We start from the raw sequence: 23,222 nt of genomic DNA on the forward strand, positions 1-23,222 counted from the left end.
AACGAGATGTCTATAGCTGTGTGGATTTATTTCTGATCCTGTTCCGTTCCCTTGGCCTGTCTGTGTCACCATGTGCTGTCTTTGTTGCTACAGCACACTACTATGTGGCAGTTTGGGATCAGGTATTGTGATACAGCTGATCAGGATTTCTTTATCTGTGGTCTTTAGTGTTTTCATATAAAAATCCCCCCCCCCCTTTTTGTGAGGAATGTCTGTATTTTTTTTTGTTTGTTTGGTTACACTCCACCCTCCTGTCTCCAGAGGTCTGAGGAGTTCCACTCACCTGGTTGGCACCTTTGGGCCAGACCAGCTGAAAGGCAGGATGAAGAGCAAGATGCATTTCCAGTCAGGCCTGGAAAGTGGCTACATCTTCTGGCTTATGGTCAGCTGTACATGACTCCAGAATTCAGACTGGATATCCACCCCTACCCCTTCCCCCATTAAGCAGAAAAATAGACAGTGGCTGGGTCTACAGTAATTTTATTGTAACAGAGAAACCAGGCGGCAGTAAGTCTACATGATTAGAGCAGATGGTGGTTATCTTTCCAAAGGGCGGAGTTGGAGCCGGGCTGGCAGCACACAGACCCCAGAATATCTCCTGATCCTGCCCTGCACTGTCTGACGTGTGTGAGGAGACAGGCTGTGCAGCCAGGATGAAGGAAGGGGTCCAGCTGGGCAGAGGCCCATCCCGGGAGGATCCAGTCAATCGCTGAAGGGGGACACTGAAATGAAGGTGCAGACTCCCCCTCTTCCACGGCTCTTGGTGGAGAATGGAGGGTCTGGCATGAACAGGAAACTACGTTCTCCACCCTACACAGATCCTGACAGGAGGAAGTTAATGGTCAATCCAGCTGCCCGGGATGAAGCTGTAGGCTACAGACAGCAATGACAAGAGGAGACAGGCTGACGAGACAGCATCTTTTACTGCCCTCGCTGATGGGGCAGCAGACTTGTTGGTTTCTGTAAAGCATAATTCCTGTAATGTGAGCTGCTGACACAGTTGCTCATTCTGGGAGGACAAACACAAGGACAACGGTTAACAACGGAACTAGGTTTTCTCCTCTCACAACCCCTAATGTGAGCGGTCTCAGCTGCGTCCAGAGGTGAGCCCCCGACACCGCCGGATGCTTCAGTAAAGCTTCTATTCCAACACCGTGGCTGACAGGTTTTTGGTGCTGTGATTTTCTTGCATGTGTAAACTCTTTCAGACAAGTTGGAGACAGAAGGATGAGGGAGAGTTTGGTTTGGAGCCAACAAAGTTCCAGACACCAGCCGTGGAAGCCTCTGCCCTGCCTGCCTCTTTTCCGAGGAACACGTTCAATCGCTGAGCGTTATGCACTGTGGTTGGAAACATGATCTACTCACCACCATCCACCCCCCTTCTCCTGCGCGCGACTCTTCATGAGAGCAAAGGCTGATGGGAAGGTGGTCTCTGTCCCTTTGCACCCTGGTAATTACTTGGTGACCTGGTGAATGGCATGGGCAAGGTAGCCCACGTTGCCAGAGGTGACCCCTGCCACGGAGATGCGGCCATCTTTTGTCATGTAGACAGAGAACTCCTTGGTCAGCCGCTCCACCTGTAGAGAGAGAAGAAGCTGACGATAAGTCCCCAGTGGGGAAATTTTTTCCAGCCGACAGGGCACACAGTAGCCAACTGGTTAAAAAAAATAACAAAATCTTAATTTTTATCACTAACACGAGAATTTGGTTTGGATAAGTAAAAGAAGAACGAAAAGCTATTTTAAAGTTAGGGTAATGGGGTCACTACGACGGCTTAGCAGGGAAAGGTGTCTGCTACCAAGCCTGATGACCTGAGCGCATCCTCAGGACTTCTGTGGTAGAAGGAGAGAACCAACTCCTGAAGGCTGTCCTCTGACTTATACACATGCCACAGAATGTGCATGCATACAGACTAGAAAAATGTTAAAAATTAAGATTATGGTTTCCAAGGTAGGGAAAAAGAAATCCCAAAGTAAGCAGGCTCAGGAGTCAGCTACGTAGCAGCCATTTTTCCTCTTCTTTCTGAGGTGCTAGCTGGCAGATAAACGCACACAAACAAGCTATGACAAGCATGCCACGGCCAAAGCCCTGGGTCTGATCCCTCACCACCACAAACAACAAAACAATCCCCCCATAACAAACTGGAAAAACAACAAACAACCCCTGCCCCCCAAGGTATGTACTTCAGAAGACTGTAACATCACAGGGGATACAGACAAACAGTAACAGAGAAAACCAGGCCGGGGGAGGTGGCGCACACCCCTAAGCAGTGACCATGGCCCAGGTGAAGTGTGCCTGCTGGAGCCGGAGCGGCCAGCCTGGACAACACTAACGAGCTCTCATCTCACAACAATATGGCAGCACCACCACCAAATCCAGGACCACCACGTGCCACCTGGACCTAAAGGACAGGTCTACCGTCTACTCACCTGCTCGGGCTTCAGGCCAGTGAAACAGAACATGCCAATCTGGTCGGTGATGTGCTGCCAGTTGTGGAGGGAGCCCTCCTTCTTCAGGTTGGAGACCAACTGGGTCCTCATGCTGATGATGCGGTCGGCCATGCCTTTCACTTCTTGCAACCTGTAAGGAACCAGATGGGCATCGTCTCGCTATGGCAAAGCTTCCTTCACTCAAGTTCCTCTCTCCTCCTGAATGCATTAATGCCCAGTCCTTAACCGACTCACACAGTCAGTGGCTGGTGGACAAACATTTTAAGTGTTCTGCTTTTTATTATTTGTACTTTGGCAACTTTAGAAAAAGGTGCGTATAAGGGTATTTTGCCTGCAGTGCACAAACCACACACGTGCTTGGTGCTACTGCAGGCCAGAAGAGAGTGGGATCTCCTGGAGCAAGAGTTACAGGGGGTTGTGAGCCACCACGTAGATGCTGGGAATCGAACCCAGGTCCTCTGGCACGACAGCCAATGCTCTTAATAACTACACCACCTCTGCAGCCCCAGATAAGTTTAAAATATCTGAGTACTGAGGAAAGTTTAAGTATCATTTGAAAATAGAAGACTAAGATGTGGGATAAATAGTAAAACAACATTGATTCTTTTTATTATTGCTTTGAGATCGGGTTTCTCTGTGTAGCCTTGGCTGTCCTAGACAAAGCTCTATAGATCCGCCTGCCTCTGCCTCCCGAGTGCTGGGATTAAAGGCGTGCGCCACCACCCGGCTACCATGACACTTGGAACAAATGTTTCTGCCTTCATAATGAAGATGACGAACTATAAGCCTACGTGGTCTATGCCATATAGAAGGGGCTGAGGAGTGGGATGTGGTCATGGCCCTTAAGAGGTGATGACAGAGGTTAAAGGCCAAGCTTGTAAAAACTCAAGGGTGGCACAAGGCAGCACAGTGTAAACCAGGACAGCGCTGGGTGAAAGAAGGGCCATGGAGGAGAGGGCTCTTCTGTCTGGGGACCAGAGAGGACAGGCCTGTGTGCAGACAGTCAGTCCAGCATGCTTAATTCCCAACAGTCTCTCCCTTCCTCAGAACTGTCAGCATCAGTCCATTCTCATGCCCTGCAGGGAATTACTTTTGTTGGTTCTTACCAACTGGACCACGATAATGACATCTCTGTTGTGTTCACTTTCATCACCAATCTCTCCACGACAACAACATGCCTACAACTGCCAACTAAAGACTAAATAAGTTTTGGTTTTCGAGATCAGGTTTTTCTGTGTGTAGCTTTGGCTGTCCTTAAACTCAGAGACCTGCCTGTCTCTGCCTCCCAAGTGCTGGGATTAAAGATATACGCTTCCATCGCCGGTTTAAATATTTCACTTGAGTCACTGATCTGGGAATGGTGGTGGTGCACACCTGCAATCCCAGCACCGAGGAGGCGGAGGCAGGCGGATGGCTGTGAGTTGGAGGCCAGCCTGGTCTACAAGAGTTAGTTCCAGGACAGGCTCCAAAGCTACAGAGAAACCCTGTCTTGAAAAATAAAAAAACAACAAAAGGGAAAATAAATAAAAAAAATGAAGCAGCTTGTGTTTGGGGTCACCACACCACAAGTCAATCCTGGCTTCACCATATGACAGGGTCAATCCTGGCCAGAGCATACTTGCTCCTGGCCTTTGAGCAAGGTGAGATTTAAAATTTTTTTTTTTTGGTAACAAGCACCACCCAACTTTATTCACTTTTAGAACCTTGGTACTACAGGGATGAGGCATGTAACCTGTGTACTCTACATGCAGTGCTCACTTAGCAAACCCTGCCACTAAAAAACATGTTTACAGTGTTCTGCTTATATGTCTACTTGTAGCCCAGGAGAGGGCACCAGATCTCATTATGGATGGTTGCTGGGAATTGAACACAGGACTGCTGGAGGAACAGCCGCTCTTAACCCCCAGACATCTCTCCAGCCCCGCACCCTCCCTCCTCTTGCCAGAGAACCAGGTTCTGACTTCTCATGACATCAACATCATCCCGACAGGCCATCTTCTCTAGCTCCCTGAACATGACTTTCTTTGTTTTATTTTTGCTTTTGAGGCAGGGTTTTATGTAGTCCAGGACAGCCTCAAATTCAATTTGTAGCCAAGGTTGGTCTTTCCTGGGGCTGGAGTTATGAATGGTTCTGAATTACTACACGGGTGCTGGGAAGAGAACCTAGGTCCTCTGTAAGAGCTGTTAAGTGCTCTAGCTCTCTAGTCCAAAATAAAAAAAATTTAAAAAGATTTATTTAAGAAGATTAACATCAGAGGATAGGTACTGAGATTAAATATAGATAACAAAAGCCCTAAGTATGCAGAAGCACGGGTTCAGTATTACCCAGTCAGAACAGCACGGGGGCTAGGGATACAGTAAGTACAGTGGAGGACTTGCCTACACGCATGGAACCCTAGGCCTGACCTCCAGCACCGCAAAACAAAGGCATCTTCTGGAGGAAGTCTCCTACGCCAGGAACTTCAACTGAACTCCATTTTAAGGGGAGGCAGATTAGGGGATAAAAGAGGCTGCCGCTTCTGAATTTATGGGGAAATACCAAACTTAGCTGTGCCAACAAAATGCACACCCCCCCTTCTTCCTTTCCACACCTGGAACTGTAAGGTACTGGAGGGCATGGGACAGCAGGCAATCATTACCATTGCTTTCTCAAGTCTGGAGAGGTCAGGATGGTCGCTGCGATCCGGGCACCATTGAGAGGTGGGTTGGAATACATGGGGCGGATCAGGATCTTCAGCTGGGACTCCACCCTTTTGGCTTCATCAGCGTCTTTGCAGATCACAGTGAAGGCTCCCACACGCTCACCTGAGAAAACAGTGGATCGGCTTCTAGCACCCTAAAACAAGCCGTGAGGAACTTTGCTACAAGGATTCTCTTGAACAACAACACAGTAATTTCTGTTTGAGACAGAGCATCAGTCTGTACCCCAGGCTTGGTGACAGGTGAATCTCCTGTCTCAGCCTCTAGCGACGGGATTACAGGTATGAGCTACATCTGGCCTAATAGTTCCTTAGCAATAGTCTTTACTAGTCAGAATGGTGAATTGAGGCCCAAACAAGTATTCAGGATCTCTTTTCAATTTTTTTTTTCTTTTTTGTGGAAGGGTTTTTCTGTGTAGTCCTGGCTGTCCCGGAACTTGCTCTATAGACCAGGCTGGTTTCAAACTCACAGAGATCTGCTTGCCTGTGACTCCCAAGTGCTGGGATTAAAGGTGTGTGCCACCACCACCTAGCCCCACCACCTTATTTTTGCTACAGAAATTTAAAGACACTGAAAATATGGCTAAGAATATCTACAATATTTTTCTGTCTTAGGAAGACTACATATAACCAACACACAATGTGCACACACATGCACGTGAGCACATACACCCGCCCCCCCCATCTAGGGGCTACCTTGTCCCTCTAGATTTTCTGCTTTGTGGCATTCTCCCCAAGCTCTCCCCTGAGCTCATTTGAGTACACCTTACACTGGCTCCTCTAGCTTACCATAGAGACCCATGTTCTTGGCATAGGACTGGCAGAGGCAAACATTGATGCCTTGCTCGATGAAATGGCGCACAGCCCAGGCATCCTTATCGCCATCACCACTTGCAAAGCCTTGGTAGGCCATATCAAAGAACGCAAAGAGATTCTTTTTCTGGAAGGAAGAAGAGTTTGAGACAGGCACCCACAGATGCCCCGCTATTACCCGTGCTGTCATGGACCATGTTTATCTACAGTCAACAGTTTCTTCACACACGGCAGTAGGGAAGACGTCTGAATTCCAGAGTTAATTTATCAACACACTTTAAAGTATTCTTTTTTAAAAAAACCCTGTTGGCTATGGTTCCTCAACACTGGGAAGAGAACCTTCATCTGTGGTTTGGGCAGGACTAACAGGACTTTTCTATGAAGTGCTCTCTGACGGCTCCTTCTGGGTCTCATTCTATTGGACGCTGAGATTTGACAGAAATGGTAAGAATGGGGGCATGACAGGGATATTTTCCTCTCTAGGAATTCCGATTAGTGTCTTTCGTCACAGCCAGCTCCTCTGAAAGAAAAAGCGATGCTGAGCAAAGTCGTAAGAAAAGGAGGCGCCACCAGCATGCCTCTTGGGCCAAAACAGCCGCTGTGACAAAGACAAGTTTTTGGCAGGATGAGAATTATTTTCAAACTGTTCATGTATCATCTATTACGGAACAAAAGAGGAACCCCTTCCTGTGTGGGTTTGGGGCAGGCTCGAAGTTAAGCAATGAGTTACTGACATTTCACCCCACTCACCTTCACCACTGCGGCGATTTCCTTCCACTGCTCCGGACGCGGATCCACACCCGTGGGGTTGTGAGCGCAGGCATGCAGTAGGAGCACACTCTGCTCTGGGATTTTCTACGGAGAAACAAGATTCTGCTGTGTAGCTTTAAAGGAAACAGCCGACATGCTACACAGGTCACTATCAGCTGAGACATGACAGGGAACTCGAGGTCTGGGAGTCAGCGGGCCCCCTCTAAGTCAGATAATGAAACCAGTCGGGAGACACTAAATGTCCAGTCACGAAAGCCACACTTACTGAAATGTCTTCTATGGCTCCCTTGAAGTCAAATCCGCAGGTCTTGGGGTCATAGTATCGATAACCTTGTAGCTGCATGCCGGCATCCCTGAAGATGGGCGTGTGATTTCCCCAGGACGGTTTGGGCAGATAGACATCTCGGCTGAACTTAAAAAATCGTTGCTGCAAGATGGGATGAGAGGGAATGAAGAAAGAGCACAAAATGGTAGTGTTTTCCTGAGAAAGTTTCTTCTACTGACAGTAGCAAGATGGTCTGGGCTGGGAGTCAGGCCCTGACGTTATTCTGGCTATGAGGCGAGACACCTGTGCAGGCCTCATTGCCTGAACCTCCTTTACAGGGGCTTGCTGGCTAACTTTATGTCAACTTGACACACAAACTGGAGTCATCTGAATGAGAGGAGGCCTCTGTAAGATGCAGCCATAAGGCATTTTCTTAGTGACCCAAACTATTGTGATACCATCCTTTGCCTGGTGGTCTGTAAGAGAGCAGGCTGAGGAAGCCATGGGAAGCAAGCCAGCAAGCAGCACTCCTCCATGGCCTCTGCAACAGCTCCTGTCTCCAGGTTCCTGCCCTGTCTGAGTTTCCTGTCCCGACTGTCTTCAAAAATGATCAGCAATATAGAAGTGTGAGTCAGATGAACCCTTTCCTCCCCATGGTGTTTCTGCTGCAACAGAAACCTTAACTAAGACAGGGACTGAATAAGTTAAAACACACACTCCCTACTAATGCTACATGTGGGGCTGGGAAGAGTGGCTCATGTTTTTAATCCCAGAGCTCAGGAGGCAGAGGCAGGCGGATCCCTGTGAGTTTGAAGCCAGCCTAAAATACCCCATGAGCTCCAGGACAGCCACAGATACATAGTAAGACCCTGTTTCAAACACACACACACACACACACACACACACACAAAACCAAACCAAACCAAAACCCGCCCCCTACTATATACTCAATATGCTGACTCATTATCTCATTATTACTTTATTCCTTATAATTTCTCCACAGTACTTTTCTTTCTTTCACCAGAGACCAGGAAACCTGCCAGTTCTATGGAAAGAGAAGCCTGACGGTGGGTGAGCACACACACAGGATAGTCAGCATGGCAACCTTTAACTCAATGATCTCTCTTTTTTTTTTTAAATATTTATTTATTATGTATACAATATTCTGTCTGTGTGTATATGCTTTCAGGCCAGAAGAGGGCACCACACCCCATTACAGATGGTTGTGAGCCACCATATGGTTGCCGGGAATTGAACTCAGAACCTTTGGAAGAGCAGGCAATGCTCTTAACCTCTGAGCCATCTCTCCAGCCCCTCAATGCTCTCTTGAAGGAGTTCCACTCACCAGAAAACTGGCTCCGATCCTTAAGGCTCCGGTCCCGGAAATGGTCTGCACGGTGACAAACTGCAGGGGAGACACAGAGTCAGTCGCTTGCGCTACCCTTTGCATGTCAGAACTTCACTCTTTTAGCTATTTACACGGTTATTTGTTTTTATAAGGATACTTATTTACTTTCCATATGACTATCTTGTCTGTGTGTCTGTATGTGCACCATGCCAATGCCTGGTGCCCCAGGAAGTCGGATTCCCTGGAACTTAGGATCTGGAGTGACACATGGTTGTGAGCTGACACATGGGTGCTGGGAATCAAACTCTGGCTCTCTAGAAAGAGCAACAAGTGCTCTCAACCACTGAGTCATCTCTCCGGCCCCATTTAGTTCTCGCACTGTGCGTGGGTGGGAGTGGGAATGTGCCCCTGCCATGGCAGGTATGTACATGACAGAAGACAACTCTATGGAGCTGGTTCTTTCCTTCTGCCTTTTATGTGGGCTCTGGAGATTGAAATTAAGTCACCAGACCTGTGCAGCAAGCATTTTATTTGCTAGGGCATCTTGCTGGCCTCTAGAAGTGAATTCTGGATGACTTTGTTAGAACCATCCATGTTATACTGAAAATTTGGGAATATAAAAAAATTCCTCCTTGGGTTGGAGAAGGTGGCTCAGTGGTTAAGAGCACTGACTGCTCTTGCAGAGGACCTGAGTTCAATTCCCAGCAACCACATGGTGGCACACAACCATCTTTAATGAAATCTGGTGTCCTCTTCTGGCCTGCAGGCAGGATACTGTAAAAATAAATAAATCTTAAAAAAAAAATTCCTCCTCCATGTGCAAAGGGAGGGAGTTATGCACATACAAAATATAAAGACAAAAATAGTATGTTCAAACATCATTTTAGAAATATGTAAAATCCAGGGGCTGGAGAGATGACTCAGTGGTTAAGAAATATGTAAAGACCAAGGTTCTTTAAACAACTGGACAGTCAACAAAGTATATTAGGATAGTGTTAGTATAATTTATTTTGTTTTTATTTTCTGTGGTGCTGGGATTGAACCCAGGGCTCTTGCACATGCCAGGTCAGCATGACACTTCTGAGCTATTAACACACACTGGCCTCTGCTTTTTATGTGTCCATTAAGACACATCTTCCTTTTTCTCACAGAAAGCAAGCCAGTCCGCACGTGCACGTTTTAGGATCGTGGTCTTCTGTCTGTCCATGCCCACTTGGGCTGTGACAGGGCAGAAGAGGACAGACAGCCACACCTGTCCTCTGCCCTGTCCCCACAGTCTACTCATGGCTGGTTTCCTGTTGCTTCTCCTGTCCAAGCCGGAAGCTTAACACATGATTGTGGGAGCTAATTATGGGCCTGAAACTAGGCAGAGAGAGGCATTCTTATCCACATTCGATACAAGCAGATGAAACTTATCAGAAACAGCAGCAAACTGGGCCAAAGCTGTCAGTCAAATGCTGCCAAATTTTCAAGATAACTGACAGAGCTAAACTTCCTATCTAGAAAGTAACTATTAGTAAAGTGTGGCCACCTCAGTCATTGCACACATATAAACCGAGTTAACATGTCCGGATTTCTAAAATGGCTAGGTGTGAACACAGCCTGTCTGACGCCCAGGCCACCTGGCTTACCCGGCCACTTTTCAGCACTTCGTTGTTCTCACCCAGGGCCAGTTCTGCAGAAGCCTTACAGAATTCCGCCAGTCCCCCAATGGGCAGGTATTCCTTGTCCAAATTTTTTGCAGCAATCTGAGCCTCTGCCTAGAGACGAGAAAATAAGTTTTAGTTGGACAAAAGTGAAATATCTGATACTTTGCATCACAGAACAGAAATACATTTTATTTTATATCTATATCTTAAGAAATAAAATTCTAGCCGAGCAGTGGTGGTACACGTCTTTAATCCCAGCACTCGGGAGGCAGAGGCAGGCGGATCTCTGTGAGTTTGAGGCCAGCCTGGTCTACAAGAGCTAGTTCCAGGACAGGCTCCAAAGCTACAGAGAAACCCTGTCTCGAAAAACAAAACAAACTCTATTTATTTATAGATAAGGTTTCCTTGTATGGACCATTGTGGTGGTCCCAGCTGGTGGAATTGGTGGAACTGTTTGGAAGGATTGGGAGGTATGGCCTTGCTGGAGGAGGTGTGCCACTGGAGGCAGGCTCTGAGGTATCAAAGGATCCTGCCATGCCCAGTGTGCCCCTCCCCTCTCTGCCTCTTACTTGCAGATCAAGATGTGAGCACTCAGGTGTTTCTCCACTATGACCTCGCTGGCATGGGACCTGCTCTTATCTTGTTCCAGCCTCCTAAAGGCTGAGATTTTTAAAAACCTTTGGTTTTGAGACAAGGTTCCTTTATGTAACCCTGGGTGTGCTGGAACTTGCTACATAGAATAGGCTGGCCTTGAACTAAGAGATCTGCTTGCCTTTGATGCCTGAGTGCTGGGATTAAAGATGTGTGCCACCATGCCCTGCACAAATACATGTGTGTCATTGTCCTGGCTGAAAGAAAGGTTTTCACATGGAAAGTACTGTGGTAGTCTGAATGTAATTGGCCCCCATTCACTCGGGGAGCAGCACTATTAGGTGATGTGTCACGGTGGGGTGGGCTTTCAAGTCTCCTATGCTTATGCCCAGTGACACAGTTCACTTCCTGCTGTCTGTGGAGCAAGATGCAGAACTCTCAGCTCCTTCTCCAGCACTGTGTCTGCCTGTGTGAGGCCGTGTTTTCTGCCATAATAATGAACTGAACCTCTGGACTGTCAGCCAGGTCCAACAAGAGTTGCCAGATGGTGGAGGCACACACCTGTAATTCCAGCACTTGGGAGGAAGAAACAGGCAGATCTCAGTGAGTTCGAGGCCAGTCTGGTCTACAAAGTGAGTTCCAGAACACCCAGGGCTGTTTCACAGAGAAACCCCATCACCAAAAAATAAATAAATAAATTGTTGTGATAATAATGTGATAATAATGGTGTCTCTTCACAGCAACAGAAATTCTAAAACAGGTATAGAGTCTTCCTTGGTTACCACTTTCTTGAAATGCATAAGAATAAAACTTTATGAGGAACATGATAGTTATATGTGAGATGACAAAACCAAACAGAATGTATAAAAGGAATGCATCTCAGGATGTATGCCAGTCCAAGAACTTTCACGGTCTGCGTGACTACGGGCAAGAGAGTCACCCTGCCCAAGGTGGGGTTGTGGTGAGCCACCGAAGAGACACTGGACAGCAGTGCTTGGCTGTGGTCCAGCTCCAATAATGGCTCATCAGTCACTGAACACATTCTTAAGATTTTTCTTGTGATGCTGGGCATCAAACAGAACCTCTGCATGCCAGGAAACACTATCACATCTAGCATAGCCAGCCGTGACTAGCTTTAAAACTAATGAAAATATCACTAATAAAAATGTAACCAAAGTAGAGAACGGAAGAAGATATCATGCAGTTCGTCAGGAAGAGTGGATAGCACATGGCTCCCTCTATACATGGATTTCACCACAGCCGTCAAGATGAGAGAAAAGGAAAATAACAATGGTGGCCTCATCCACAAGCTGGCCCTTCCTCTCTTAACCGTCTAGCCCTCTGGTACTCATGCTCAGGATTAGGCACAATGCCTGATTTCCAATCTTGGAGAAGAGCGTGGGGCTGTGATGCACTTTCATAGCTGAGAAAGGTCACAGCCTAGAAACCTGGGTGGTTCACAAAGCACTGCCAGAAGCAGAACCTGGGGCCCTAGGGCCTGGGCCAGTATTCCTTGTTCCTTTTGGCTCCCTCCAGGTTCCACACCCTGCACCAACTCACCTTCCGGACACTGGGGAGCACGTAGGGCTTCCCGTTATCATCCCGGTAGGCACCGACTCCCAGGTTCATCTTTTTGCTGTTGGTATCTCTCTTGAAGGCTTCAGTAACTCCCAGGATGGGATCTGGGGGTCCCATTTCTACGTGGGTCCACCAGGAGCTGAAATGAGAAATACTTTATGTTAACCACATGAGCTAGATTCCTATGGCAAGATACATATGGCAAATCCCCAATTTGCCAAAGATCCATTTTGGCATGTGTTACATGGAGGTTACAGAAACAGGGGGCAGTCATTCAACCGCACAAAAGCCTTCAGAGACTGGAGACCGGTATCTTCAACACAGATACGACAAGGTACAGAAAAGGAACACTCGGGTTATTTTGGGTAGGATATGGTGCATACACATGTTTAAGGAAAATTTTTCTTCAAATGATTAATGAGTAATGAGATCATGAAACTGCAGGTAAAGGAGCAGAACTAGGAAATATTATAAGCAGGGTAACCCAGACTCTGAGACAAATGTCGCATGTTCTCTCATCTGTGATTCCTAGCTTGGAATTTTTACATGTAAGTATGTAACCTGGAGTCACCACAGAAATCAGGGAAGACAAAAGGGACCACGTGGGCAAAGGAGAGAAGATACTCTAGAGAGGGAGATGGGACACAGGTGCTGTGAAGGGAGAAATGGGAAAAACTGGGGATTTAACTGGGAAGCGGAGAGGGAAGAGGGATAAATCACACTAAGAATGTTTGAACATTTTTACACTTTAACACACACATGGGGGGGAGGGTATGAAATTATGCCACTTGGATGACAATGTGCCCCAGGAGCATTAGATGAACAAAAGATTCAGTGCCAGGCATGAGAAAACGCCCTTCAGGTTGTTGGTCAAGAGAGTCTAAGACTCTCCCAAAATGATATGGCTACTGCTGCTCTTGGTTGCTTCCCAGAAATGGAAGGGAAGGCCCTATCGCTGAGAACACATTAGGCATAAGGCTTAGAGAACTGAGCTGGAACTGAGCTGGAAGCCTCCTCCCGGGCACTAGCTCTTGCAGTACCCTAAAATGCCATGCAGGTTGCCAGGGGAGAAGGGCAATCCTATAGCAGTTCTGACCCATTGTAAAACCTACAAATACAAGGACCACCATGGCACAATAGCTCCAAGGATGTAATTCTGCCACTGTGTCTTGGGGCAATCACCAGCTGTCCACTAGGACTGAAGGTCCCCTCAACAGGAGGGAATCCATGCCTGGTATAAATCCAGCCAACTATCTGTGACCCTAGGAGAACCTATTACTGTTACTTTCCTAAAGCAGTAGACTTGTTAACTGCGTTCTCAACATTTATCCTTATGCCCACGCCTAAGTGAGGCTTGAAGCCAGCAAGGTCCAACAGTCCTTCAGTCTGCACCCTCCTGAGAACTGGGCTACGGGTGTGTGCAGGACGGCCAGCTAGGTCAGTGCTGGGATCAGAATTCCTCTCCTAAAGATTGCACAGCGTGTCCTCGTAACACTGGACCAACACTGGACTGTCTCTTCAGCCTGACTTCACCATATTTTGGAAACATGGTTTTCCCTCTGTAACAGCCCTAGCTGTCCTAGAACTCACTCTGTAGACTAGGCTCGGCTAGAACTCACAGAGATCTGCCTGCATCTGCCTCCCAGGTGCTGGGATTAAAGGTGTGCGCCACTATTGCCTGGCTAGTTTTTTTTTTTTTTTTTTTTAAATCAGAGCTGAAGCTTCTCATTTTGGCTCGACTAGCTGACTAGTGAACCCCAGGTTCTTCCCTGTCTTTGCACACACCCCAAGGTTACAGACATTCACCACTGTGCCTGGCTTTTATACAGGCTTTTATACAGATCTGAACTTAGATCCTCGGGCTTGTACAGTAAGGACTTCACCCGACTTCAACACTCATCCACTGATTCCTGCTGCAGGCACCCGAGCCAGGTGACCAGACTGCTAGGGCAGTGTCCCTCATTTTTCCTTGTTTCTTGGTAAATCACAAGATGCAACAGAACATTCAATACCCACTTCTGAGCTTTCTTAGATATCCTCTTTGGATTTTGTTCAGTTCACATGTGGCTAATAGGCCAGTGGCCACAATCAATGACTGAGTTGGTTTTACGTGCTAAGTATTCTACAGAGTTCTATAGGAGAATGGCAGAAGTCTACTTTATTAGGTAAGAGCTGACAATCTCTCTCATGTGTGCACGCATGCACATACACAAACACAGAGACAGAGACAGAACAAGCGCACACAACATCTGGCTTGTGTAGTCCCGGGGCTTTGTGCTTGGCAGGCAAGCACTACCAGTTGAGCACATGCCCAGCTCCTTGGTTTGTTTGAAATCTTCTGTTCGGGTGTTTCTGTCAATTTGGAGCGTACACTAGGATTTCTGCAGCTTAAAACAAACACACCTCACCACGTGTCAGAAACGTGGAAAGACCGAGGACCTGACTGACATATTTTCCACCTCTTGACAGCACTGATGTACTAGATTACAAAATCCTCAAATAACAGGCGTTTGCTATACTTCTCAGCACGTACAGCAATCGATTCATACATTTCTAGGCAAATGTGAAGCTACTACTTTGAATCTGCTGTTTTAGAATTTTTCAGCTCATTTCATCCTCAACCAGTTTGTTTAGAAAAAACAAATGCTGTATTAGATGAATACTCAACACAAGTGAAAGGCATGGCTGCTTTGAATAAAAATTATATTACTGTCACTCACGAAAGACTTAGTTACATGAACTCAAATTCCTCAAATGTTTCTAGGTTCGTTTAAGAAAAACAATGGGGTGGAACACGGGAAGAACTGAAGTGGGGGGAGGGAGGATTGGAAGTGATGGAAATCCAGTTTACTCATGTATGAAATTCTCAAGAAATTAAAAGAAAAACAATGATCAAAATTAGTAAAAATCAAATTTATATTAAACGGAATAAATTATTGCTTGGGAAAACTTTAATTCCAGTAGTAATTATTTATTCCTAGTCTCAAATATACTCTACTTTTTGATTATCTGCTAGTAAAGGGTTCTACTGCTGAGCCAAACCCTAGTCTAGATTTTACTTTTTATATGTTTAGACTTAGAGGAATTGAACAACAGGTCCTGTTTCCCAACCACCCTGCCTGCGGATGCCAGCATAGGAACTACTATGGCATACGGTTACAGAGCCCGAGAGGCACCTGCGTACTTTTCTTGTTTAGTTTTTGCTTGTTTCTGTTCACTGTAACACCACATCATGCTTCATTGTCTATCTCCTTAGGCTTCTCTTGGCTGTGACGGTTTTAGTGTCCTTGTTTTTGATGACTGAGATGCTTTTGGTGAATTCTAGCTCAGTACATGCCCCTGGCCCTGTTGTATTCATTATGTAGCCCTGGGTGGCCGGGAACTGTCAGGCCTCTTGCCCACTACTCTTAGTGCTGTGGTTACTGCGGCTGGCTGGAAACACAGATCCTGAGCTTGCCGTGGTGTAGGCGAGTTGACTGGCGAGCGGAAGCTCCTCACAGAGCTCTTGTTTATGTGGGATGGAGCTATTAATATTTACTGCACTGGAAAGTAAAACTGAGAAACTTGTAAGCTAGTAATCATTTGAAAACAGAAACTGTAGAAACCATGTACAGCCGGTGGTGGTGGTTCACGTTTTTAATCCCAGCAGAGGCAGAGGCAGGCGTATCTCTGTGAGTTCAAGGCCAGCCTGGTCTACAGAACAAGTTCTAGGACAGTCAGGGCTGTTACAGAGAAATCTTTTCTCGAAAAACCAAAAGACAAATAAATAAATAAATAAATAAATAAATAAATAAATAAAAGAGAGAGAGAGAGAGAGAGAGAGAGAGAACATTTCCATAAGTAATACCCACAATTGCTATGAGAAGTTTTGATCTTCCAGGTGTGCATGCTTGTAACCCCTGAACCTGGATGATATCTGTGTGTCAAGGATGAAAGCAAACAGGACAAACTCAGATGGTGAATCCTGTTTCCATTTCTCTTTCCGTCCTTCTTTTTGGCTTTACAACCTCTTAGGACAGGGCAGTTTTCATCTCCAGGGCCTCTCTCTCTCTGTACATTTTTCGGAAGCAGTGATGTGGGCCCAGGTAACTGGACAGGTGGACTCTCACTGCGTCTTCAGAACAGCCAGAGATAAGGTAGGGACATTCCTCATGCCCCTGGCTGACAGGTTTCAGAGCTCAGTATGTAACAAAGTCTTTAAGGCATGGTTCTCAACCTTCCTAATGCTGCGACCCTTTAATACAGTTCCTCATGCTGAGGTGACTCCTAACCATAAAATTATTTCATTGCTATTTCATGACTGTAGTTTTGCTACTGTTGCGAGCAGTACGAATATCTGATATGCAACTCCCAAAGGGGTCCTGACCCATAGGTTGAGAACCACTGCTTTAAGTTGACAATTATAAACTTGCCGTGTGCTGCTGTGCTAGGAGCAGGGACTGTAAAGAGTAACCAGCAGGGAGGCACCGACAGTGCAGTCTGGTTGTGATTCAGTGATGATTTAGGCCCAGGGAACTGACTAGTTTTGGGGAAACCCAGAAAAAGTTGACCAAAGTCCTTGAAGGAAAGTGAGGATAAAGGAGGCTCCTGGGAGGAAGGGACCTGTGAGCTGAGGGCTAAGGGTGAGAGGGGCAGGAGGAAAAGTGCATGTGGCTCAGGCTTAGGGATAAGGAGGACCGTGTGGGAGCTGGGTAGAAACTGGAGGTTAGGGAAGCCAGACTGCAAGCGATTTTGGTGAAGTGCTCAAGCCCCATATTAGTCTCTGCCAAGCGTGTGGCAGCGGGGTACTATGAATTATTCAGGAGGATTGCCTTCCCATCAAAGTCCCGCTGAGTCTGAAGCCAGGTTAGCACTCACCAGCCAGCCTCACTCTCCATGAGTACTGTTGGCTGGCAGGCTCCATGGCCGGGTGGGGCTCCCAACAGGAGCACCTCAGCCACCAAGCTGTGCTTGGTGGGCTGCTAATTCTGTCATTAAAGAGCGAAGCTTTCTGGTCTGGCATTTCCCAGGGTTTGGCTTTTCAAAGGTCTCTTTTAAAATAGCCTGCCTTGGGTAAACTGCAGGGACTCAACCAGCTCACCACGTAAGATCGTGAGAGTAGAGGCAAGAGAAGTGACTCCAAATCTCGTGAGTCCTCATCTGCTAAATGGGTGCAACTGGATCTATCTCACAGGGTTGCTGTGAGAATGAAAACACACTCAGAAGAGCCAAAGTGAGGACCTGATTGTTAACTGGCATTAGTTTCTACTTCATTATTTGTTATCTGTCACCACCCAGCCACTAGCATGGAACCCTGTAAGACCAATATGTAGTGAATTCAAACTGCATATGGCCAAATGCATGTCTTTCTGGTTTTAAAAATGATTGTTATTAACATTTTACACTCTCAGAGGACATCATCACCCTTTTCCACCCTTAGCTCTAGGCCAGGAATAAAACCATTCTTCCCTTCCCTCTTTTGCACCCTGGCTGTAAGCTGTGAGGGAGAAAGACAAGCCTTGAAACAACTCAAATAGGTTTTGGTTGTTTCTCTTCTCCAGCCCAGACAGACGCCTTGCAGCCACCTGCCTATCGATGTCACTGTCATTAGCTGCCGAGGGAAATGAACTTTGAATGTCAAGGACATTCAAATGTCCAGAAAGCAACTTCCATTTTTAAAAACGGTCCTTAAACAATGGCAGAGTTGCCCCTAATCACATGTACAGATGTTATCATTCCTGATATAAAAGTATCTCATAAAATACACAGCATATACCTTCTCTAGAAGCCTCAGCCATGAATATTCTAGCATCCCTCTTAAAAAGAATGCTCCAAACAGTTTCAAAACAGTGAACTTTAAGTATCCTAAGCACAGGAGCAGTAATCCTTTGATTAGCTACGAGTGATCAAATTCCAGGTTCTCTATGTCCCTCATTATCCCACGCCTTAAAACTGTGACGATTACAGACATGAGAGAGCTCTCATGTTTGTAAATTAATGGCCTTAGATGAAAACAAGAGCGCTCTGGGGGTAAACTGATAACCTATGGCCTACAATGTGATTCCTACCCATGCCCTTTGGACAGAGGCACAGGGCCACAAACATTGAGCAACAGTGACCGCCCAACCAAAAGATGCTAGGTACAAAGTATTCAGATAAGCATTCAGATAATTCAGAAGCTTTGAATTATCCAAGGCTTAAATAGCTTTTGAAAAGCTTTCCCTCAGTTACATTTATCTAAAGCCTCACACTATAGCGCAAGTTGGCCTGGAACTGTGTGTGTGTGTGTGTGTGTGTGTGTAGAGCCTAGGGGAATGACCTTGAATTCAGGACGCTTTCCCCTGCCTTAGCCCATTAATGCTTTGGTTTTGGTACATATTTTGCACCACTATGGTTCCTTTTATGTGCAGATTTTGACCTAAAAATACAAAACATTAAAATGCTACATTTGTTTAAAAATAAGGGCTTGGAATAAAAACATGCAAAGTGAAACGCATTCCCTAGGCCAGGCATATGTCTCCGTGTTTGCCTAGTACGCCCAGAGGCCCAGGAGAAAGGAGGAGGAATCTGGGCGTCATAACACCCAGGCACAGGCAGGGTCAGGCAGGGTCACTGTAGCATGTTCTGGGCCAGCCTGGTGTACACACAAGTTTCAGGCTAGCCAGGGCTACATAGTAACTCCATCTCAAACGACAAAAACAAACAAAAACCATGTCAGACACTGATCTAAGTGCTTAGATACAATTCTGAACAAAGTTGACAAGGTCTCTGCTCACCCACACCTTAAATTCTAACTGGGAAATGACAGAAAAGGAACACTAGTCACACCCAAAGAATCACTGGACAGTCACACCCAAAGGGAACCTCCTCAAGAAGCTTATGTAAAGTTTAGGCCTTTCAGTTATATACATAAAACAAGGGAGTATTTTAAGGCTAAGAAAACAGGAAAGCAGCCTTTCTCCTGTCCACAGAAGCACTCCTTTTTGTTCTCCAAATTTGCAGCATAAATAACTTCGGCCTAATTCTCTTCATAGGTGGCTTAAACGGACACACGCTGGCAATGCGCCAAAAACGGGCTCTGGCCGGGACGGACTGTTCTGCTGGCTTGAAGACTACCTGAACACGTTCAAAGGAAAGGCCAAGGCAAGCAATAAAGGTTAAGTAGTCTCTGTTCCTAGTTAGTTAGTATGCGCTCCAGGGAGGCTTCTCTAGCACTCAAAGAGACTGCCTCAAATCTGCTTTCTTGGGTGAAACAGTTCTCCTGGCTCAGGAAGAAATAGGAGTTACTGGCTCCATTTAGGCCCCAAACTTTCTCTTAGGACATCTCAGTTCAAGATGACACATTTGTCTTTCTTTTTTCCTTTTTTTAGCGAAATCACTCCTCTCTGTCTTGCTCACAACTACATCACCAGCAACTGGTCCAGTTCCTGGCTCTGAGAAACTGGGTTATGAAATATTTAAGGGCCGACTGAGATGGAGAGAAAGACTGATGGCTTCCAGCCAGCCGAACCTCCCAAGGGTTTAAGACAAAGAAAGTGCATTTCACTACACCTCAACTCTTTCCCATCCAAAGGCTAGCTATGTCCGACGGGGGAGGGTATCATCGGGTACTAGAGTGGTGACAGCGAGGAAGGGATGCGCCACACCAAGGTCACGGATGCAGGGAGAAACGCGGGGTCTCTGCACCCCGAGAACTCGCTCCATGTGATCATATCTCCCTCGGATATACAAGCAGCGGGCAGCTTCGACGCAGCTCAGCCGGGTTTACCAGATATAACCCTCCGTAACCTGACAGGTGGGCCAGCTGCCCTGCAGGGCAGCTGGTCAAGGGCATGCGCGCCCCCCAACGCCACAGCCAATCGGCGACAGGCAGCTCCGACACCAGAGCCAATCGGCGAGAGGCTGGCCCGGCGCTGCCGCCCACGTGCTCACCCCTCGCCCCGCACCCCACTGCACGGACTCAGCATCTTGGACCCCCATCACCCGGTAGAATTGGGATCCGGGGGCAGCCGAGAACCACAATTCCAGTCCCCGGGGACTGCGCTGGCCCGGTGTCCAGCGATGCAGGGAAGGGATGAGGGGTCCTGAGGGTCATCGCGAGGCGCGGACACTCAGCCCTCGGCCCCGGGGCAGGGACCCCTTGGGAGCACGGGAGAGGGAGGGTGCGTGCGTGTGCTCACGCGCGGGTTCGGGTGCAGGTCCTGCAGCGTCCGCAGCTCGGCTGGGCAGGGGCAGGCCCGCGGTCCCGCTCCATCTCCGTATCCCTCGGCTCACCTGGCTCTGGCAGAGGCTGCGGCCGCAAGGCCTGGGTGAAAGGCGGTAGCCACCCCGGAGAGGACACGGCTAGAGTGCAGCAGGGCCATGGTGGGCGACAGGACGGCAGTGGACAGTGGTAGAGCCGAGAGCACGGGAAGCGTCCGCAGGAACCGAGGCGCGGGCTCTAAAAGGTGAGGATACCGACTTCCCTGGGTGTGGCTAGAGCGGCGGGAGCGAGCCTTGTCACAGCGGCCCCTGGCGGTCTGGGGCAGAACGAGGACGCCTCCATGGAGGTCATGGAAACCTGCAAGGACGCCGCTAATCACCGCCTAGGAAACCTGCGATGCTCGCAGAGTGTGTGTGAGGATGCGCAGAACCCGGCGCTCTGCATCCTGTTAGTCATCCGGTACGTCAGAGGCAGCTGCTAGTGTGTCAGTTTGATAGGCTGACGCGGAGGAAGTATTTTTTCCCAATGCCACACAGCCTTTAAGATACAATATAGCCTTTCATTCAACCCTTTACGCACCAGCCGGACTTTACCTAAATGCAGATCTCTCAAGGTCCCTAATGCTTCCACGTCCCTGTAACAGAGAGAGCAGCAGGTGTATTTTGTGGGAGAGTTGTGAGGATTAACCGAGATTAGCCGATTATACCTAAAACCAGGGCCTGATTAGTAAATACAAAGGAACCCACGGCCAACGACAAACTGTTGCACAACAAATCTTCTTAATTATGTTGGGGAGAAATGAATAATTTTTTAAGGGGCGAGGGAATGAGTTTGAGGCAAGCCTATAAGTTGACCAAGTCCATTTTAAATATAGGATGTTTTCCGGCACTCTTAGAAATCTACATAGAATTGAGCCACTTAATTCATCCTCTGTCACTCCAGATGCCTGTGTGATTGTTATCAAATTTGGGGGTCACAGCATGTGCTCCACACCGTTCCCAGCCACCGATTGTCAATAAATTAAAAAGTCAAATTAACAGTGTGTACTCAATGTGGCCACAATGGAAAGCTGGGCAAAGAGAGCCAGCAACCCTGTTCTGAGTTTGTCTTCAGGGTTCTGAAGATTGAAATTTATTTATTTATTTATTTATTTGAGACAAGGTTTCTCTGTAGCTTTGGAGCCTGTCCTGGAACTAGCTCTTGTAGACCAGGTTGGCCTCGAACTCACAGAGATCCTCCTGCGTTTGCCTCCCGAGTGCTGGGATTAAAGGCATGAGCCACTACTGCCCAGCCTGGAGATTGAAATTTAAATAGAGGGTCAAGAGTTTCTACTGGAACTGTGATCCTGCCTGCCACTGACCCACCCTTAAGGTGGTCTGACAAGTTGAAATCTTGCCAGGCATGGTGGCACATGCACCTTTAGTCTCAGCACTTGGGAGGCAGAGACAGGCAGATCTATGCCAGCTTGAGACCAGCTTGGTCTGCAAAGCAAGTTCCAGTACAGTTGGGGCTGCACAGGGAAACCCTGTCTCAAAACAAAACAACAAAACATAACTGTGTGGAATCTCCTTCTGGGAGACAAGTTGCCCCTCTGGCTGGAGGTTCCTGGAGAAATTCCCATTTCTTTGGGTTCCAAACAGTCAAATTAAGAGGCACGGTGTCCTTTTAGGATGCCCTCACTTCTGCCAGGCCTGTTACATGATGAAGTCCAGATCCCTACCTGGAGTCACATGGTAGGCCGTGGGGTCTAGCCCTGACGTACTCTCTCCATCACTGGGTATCCACTGACCGTGGACTTTGTTCGTCTGCAGTGAGCTGGGATTCCTGCACTACTTAGTGTGTAGGTTTTCCCTCTGGTGTGATAACACGATCATTCTGTGACTATTGGAACAGGGATAGTATGCTGGGCAGTCATTGTCAACTTGACCCACACCTAGACGTACCCGGGAAGAGGGGATCTTAACTGAGCCAATGCTGCCATTAGATTGACCTGTAGGCAAGTCTGTGGCTGATGCCTGATGTGGGAGGACAGCCCAGTATGGGAAGTGGCCCCCCTGAGCGGGTGGTCCATGGCTGTATAAGAAGACAAGCTGGCTCTTCTGAGGTCTCTGCTTCAGCGCCTGCCTTGAAGTCCTGCCCTGGCTTCCTTTCATGATAGACTGTGGTCGGGACATGTAACCAGAAACAAACCCCCTTCCTTCCAGGTTGCTTTTGGTTGTGGTGTTTTATCACAGCAGTAGAAACCCTTACTGAAACAGACAGCTTTGGCCCAGTTACCATGGCAACTAAAGAAGCCTACCAACCTAGCCATATAAGGAAGCTGTTAACACTACATAGCTGTAATGGCTATTCTTCAGTGTCAACCTGACTGCATCTAGAATTAACTAAACTAACTAAAACCCAAATGGCTGGGCACACCTGTGGGAGATTTTTTTTTTTCTTAAACCCCTTGAAGCATGAAGACTCACTTCTCATCTGGATCTCTGAGGTGAGACGATCCACCTTTAGTCCAGATATTTTGAGGTGGGAAGATCCACCTTTTATCTGGACCACACTTTCGTCTGGCAGCCTATAGAAAGGACATGGGGGCGGGGCTGGAGAGGAGCACTGACTGCTCCTCCAGAGGACCTGGATTTGAGTCCCAGCATCCACATGGCAGCTCACAGCTGTCTGTCACTTCAGTTCCAGGGGCTCTGACACCTTCACACCCCTGTACATAAAATAAATTTAAATACATTATTTAAAAAAAAAAAAGGCCGGGGGAGCTGAAGAGATGGCTCAGTGGTTAAGATCATTGCCTGCTCTTCCGAAGGTCCTGAGTTCAATTCCCGGCAACCACATGGTGGCCCCCAACCATCTGTAATGGGGTCTGGTGC

At 47.4% G+C, this 23,222-nt stretch overlaps 1 protein-coding gene across 1 annotated transcript; it reads right to left on the reverse strand.

Annotated features, from left to right (window-relative positions):
• Positions 1-464: 464 nt before the first annotated feature.
• Positions 465-20,605, reverse strand: Got2 (glutamic-oxaloacetic transaminase 2). Its single transcript, XM_048431501.3, has 10 exons — positions 20,418-20,605; positions 12,147-12,303; positions 9,978-10,106; positions 8,344-8,403; positions 6,999-7,160; positions 6,713-6,817; positions 5,939-6,089; positions 5,090-5,255; positions 2,430-2,580; positions 465-1,577 (listed from the first exon to the last, which is right to left on the reverse strand). The coding sequence occupies exons 1-10, from the start codon at positions 20,504-20,506 to the stop codon at positions 1,455-1,457; spliced, it is 1,293 nt and encodes a 430-aa protein (XP_048287458.3). The 5' UTR covers positions 20,507-20,605; the 3' UTR covers positions 465-1,454.
• Between the last annotated feature and the right edge of the window lie 2,617 nt (positions 20,606-23,222).

The sequence above is a fragment of the Myodes glareolus genome, chromosome 22, assembly GCF_982192425.1.
Source record: "Myodes glareolus chromosome 22, mMyoGla1.1, whole genome shotgun sequence".
NCBI classification, from domain to species: domain Eukaryota; kingdom Metazoa; phylum Chordata; class Mammalia; order Rodentia; family Cricetidae; genus Myodes; species Myodes glareolus.

What these genes read in the sequence shown, in the direction of transcription:
- Got2 (XM_048431501.3), bottom strand. Translation starts at nt 20,506, where the DNA reads ATGGCCCTGCTGCACTCTAGCCGTGTCCTCTCCGGGGTGGCTACCGCC. An exon ending in GCAGCCTCTGCCAGAGCCAG is followed by an intron (nt 12,304 to 20,417) that starts GTGAGCCGAGGG and finishes TTCTCATTTCAG; the next exon opens with CTCCTGGTGGACCCACGTAG. An exon ending in GGATCGGAGCCAGTTTTCTG is followed by an intron (nt 7,161 to 8,343) that starts GTGAGTGGAACT and finishes CCCATCTTGCAG; the next exon opens with CAACGATTTTTTAAGTTCAG.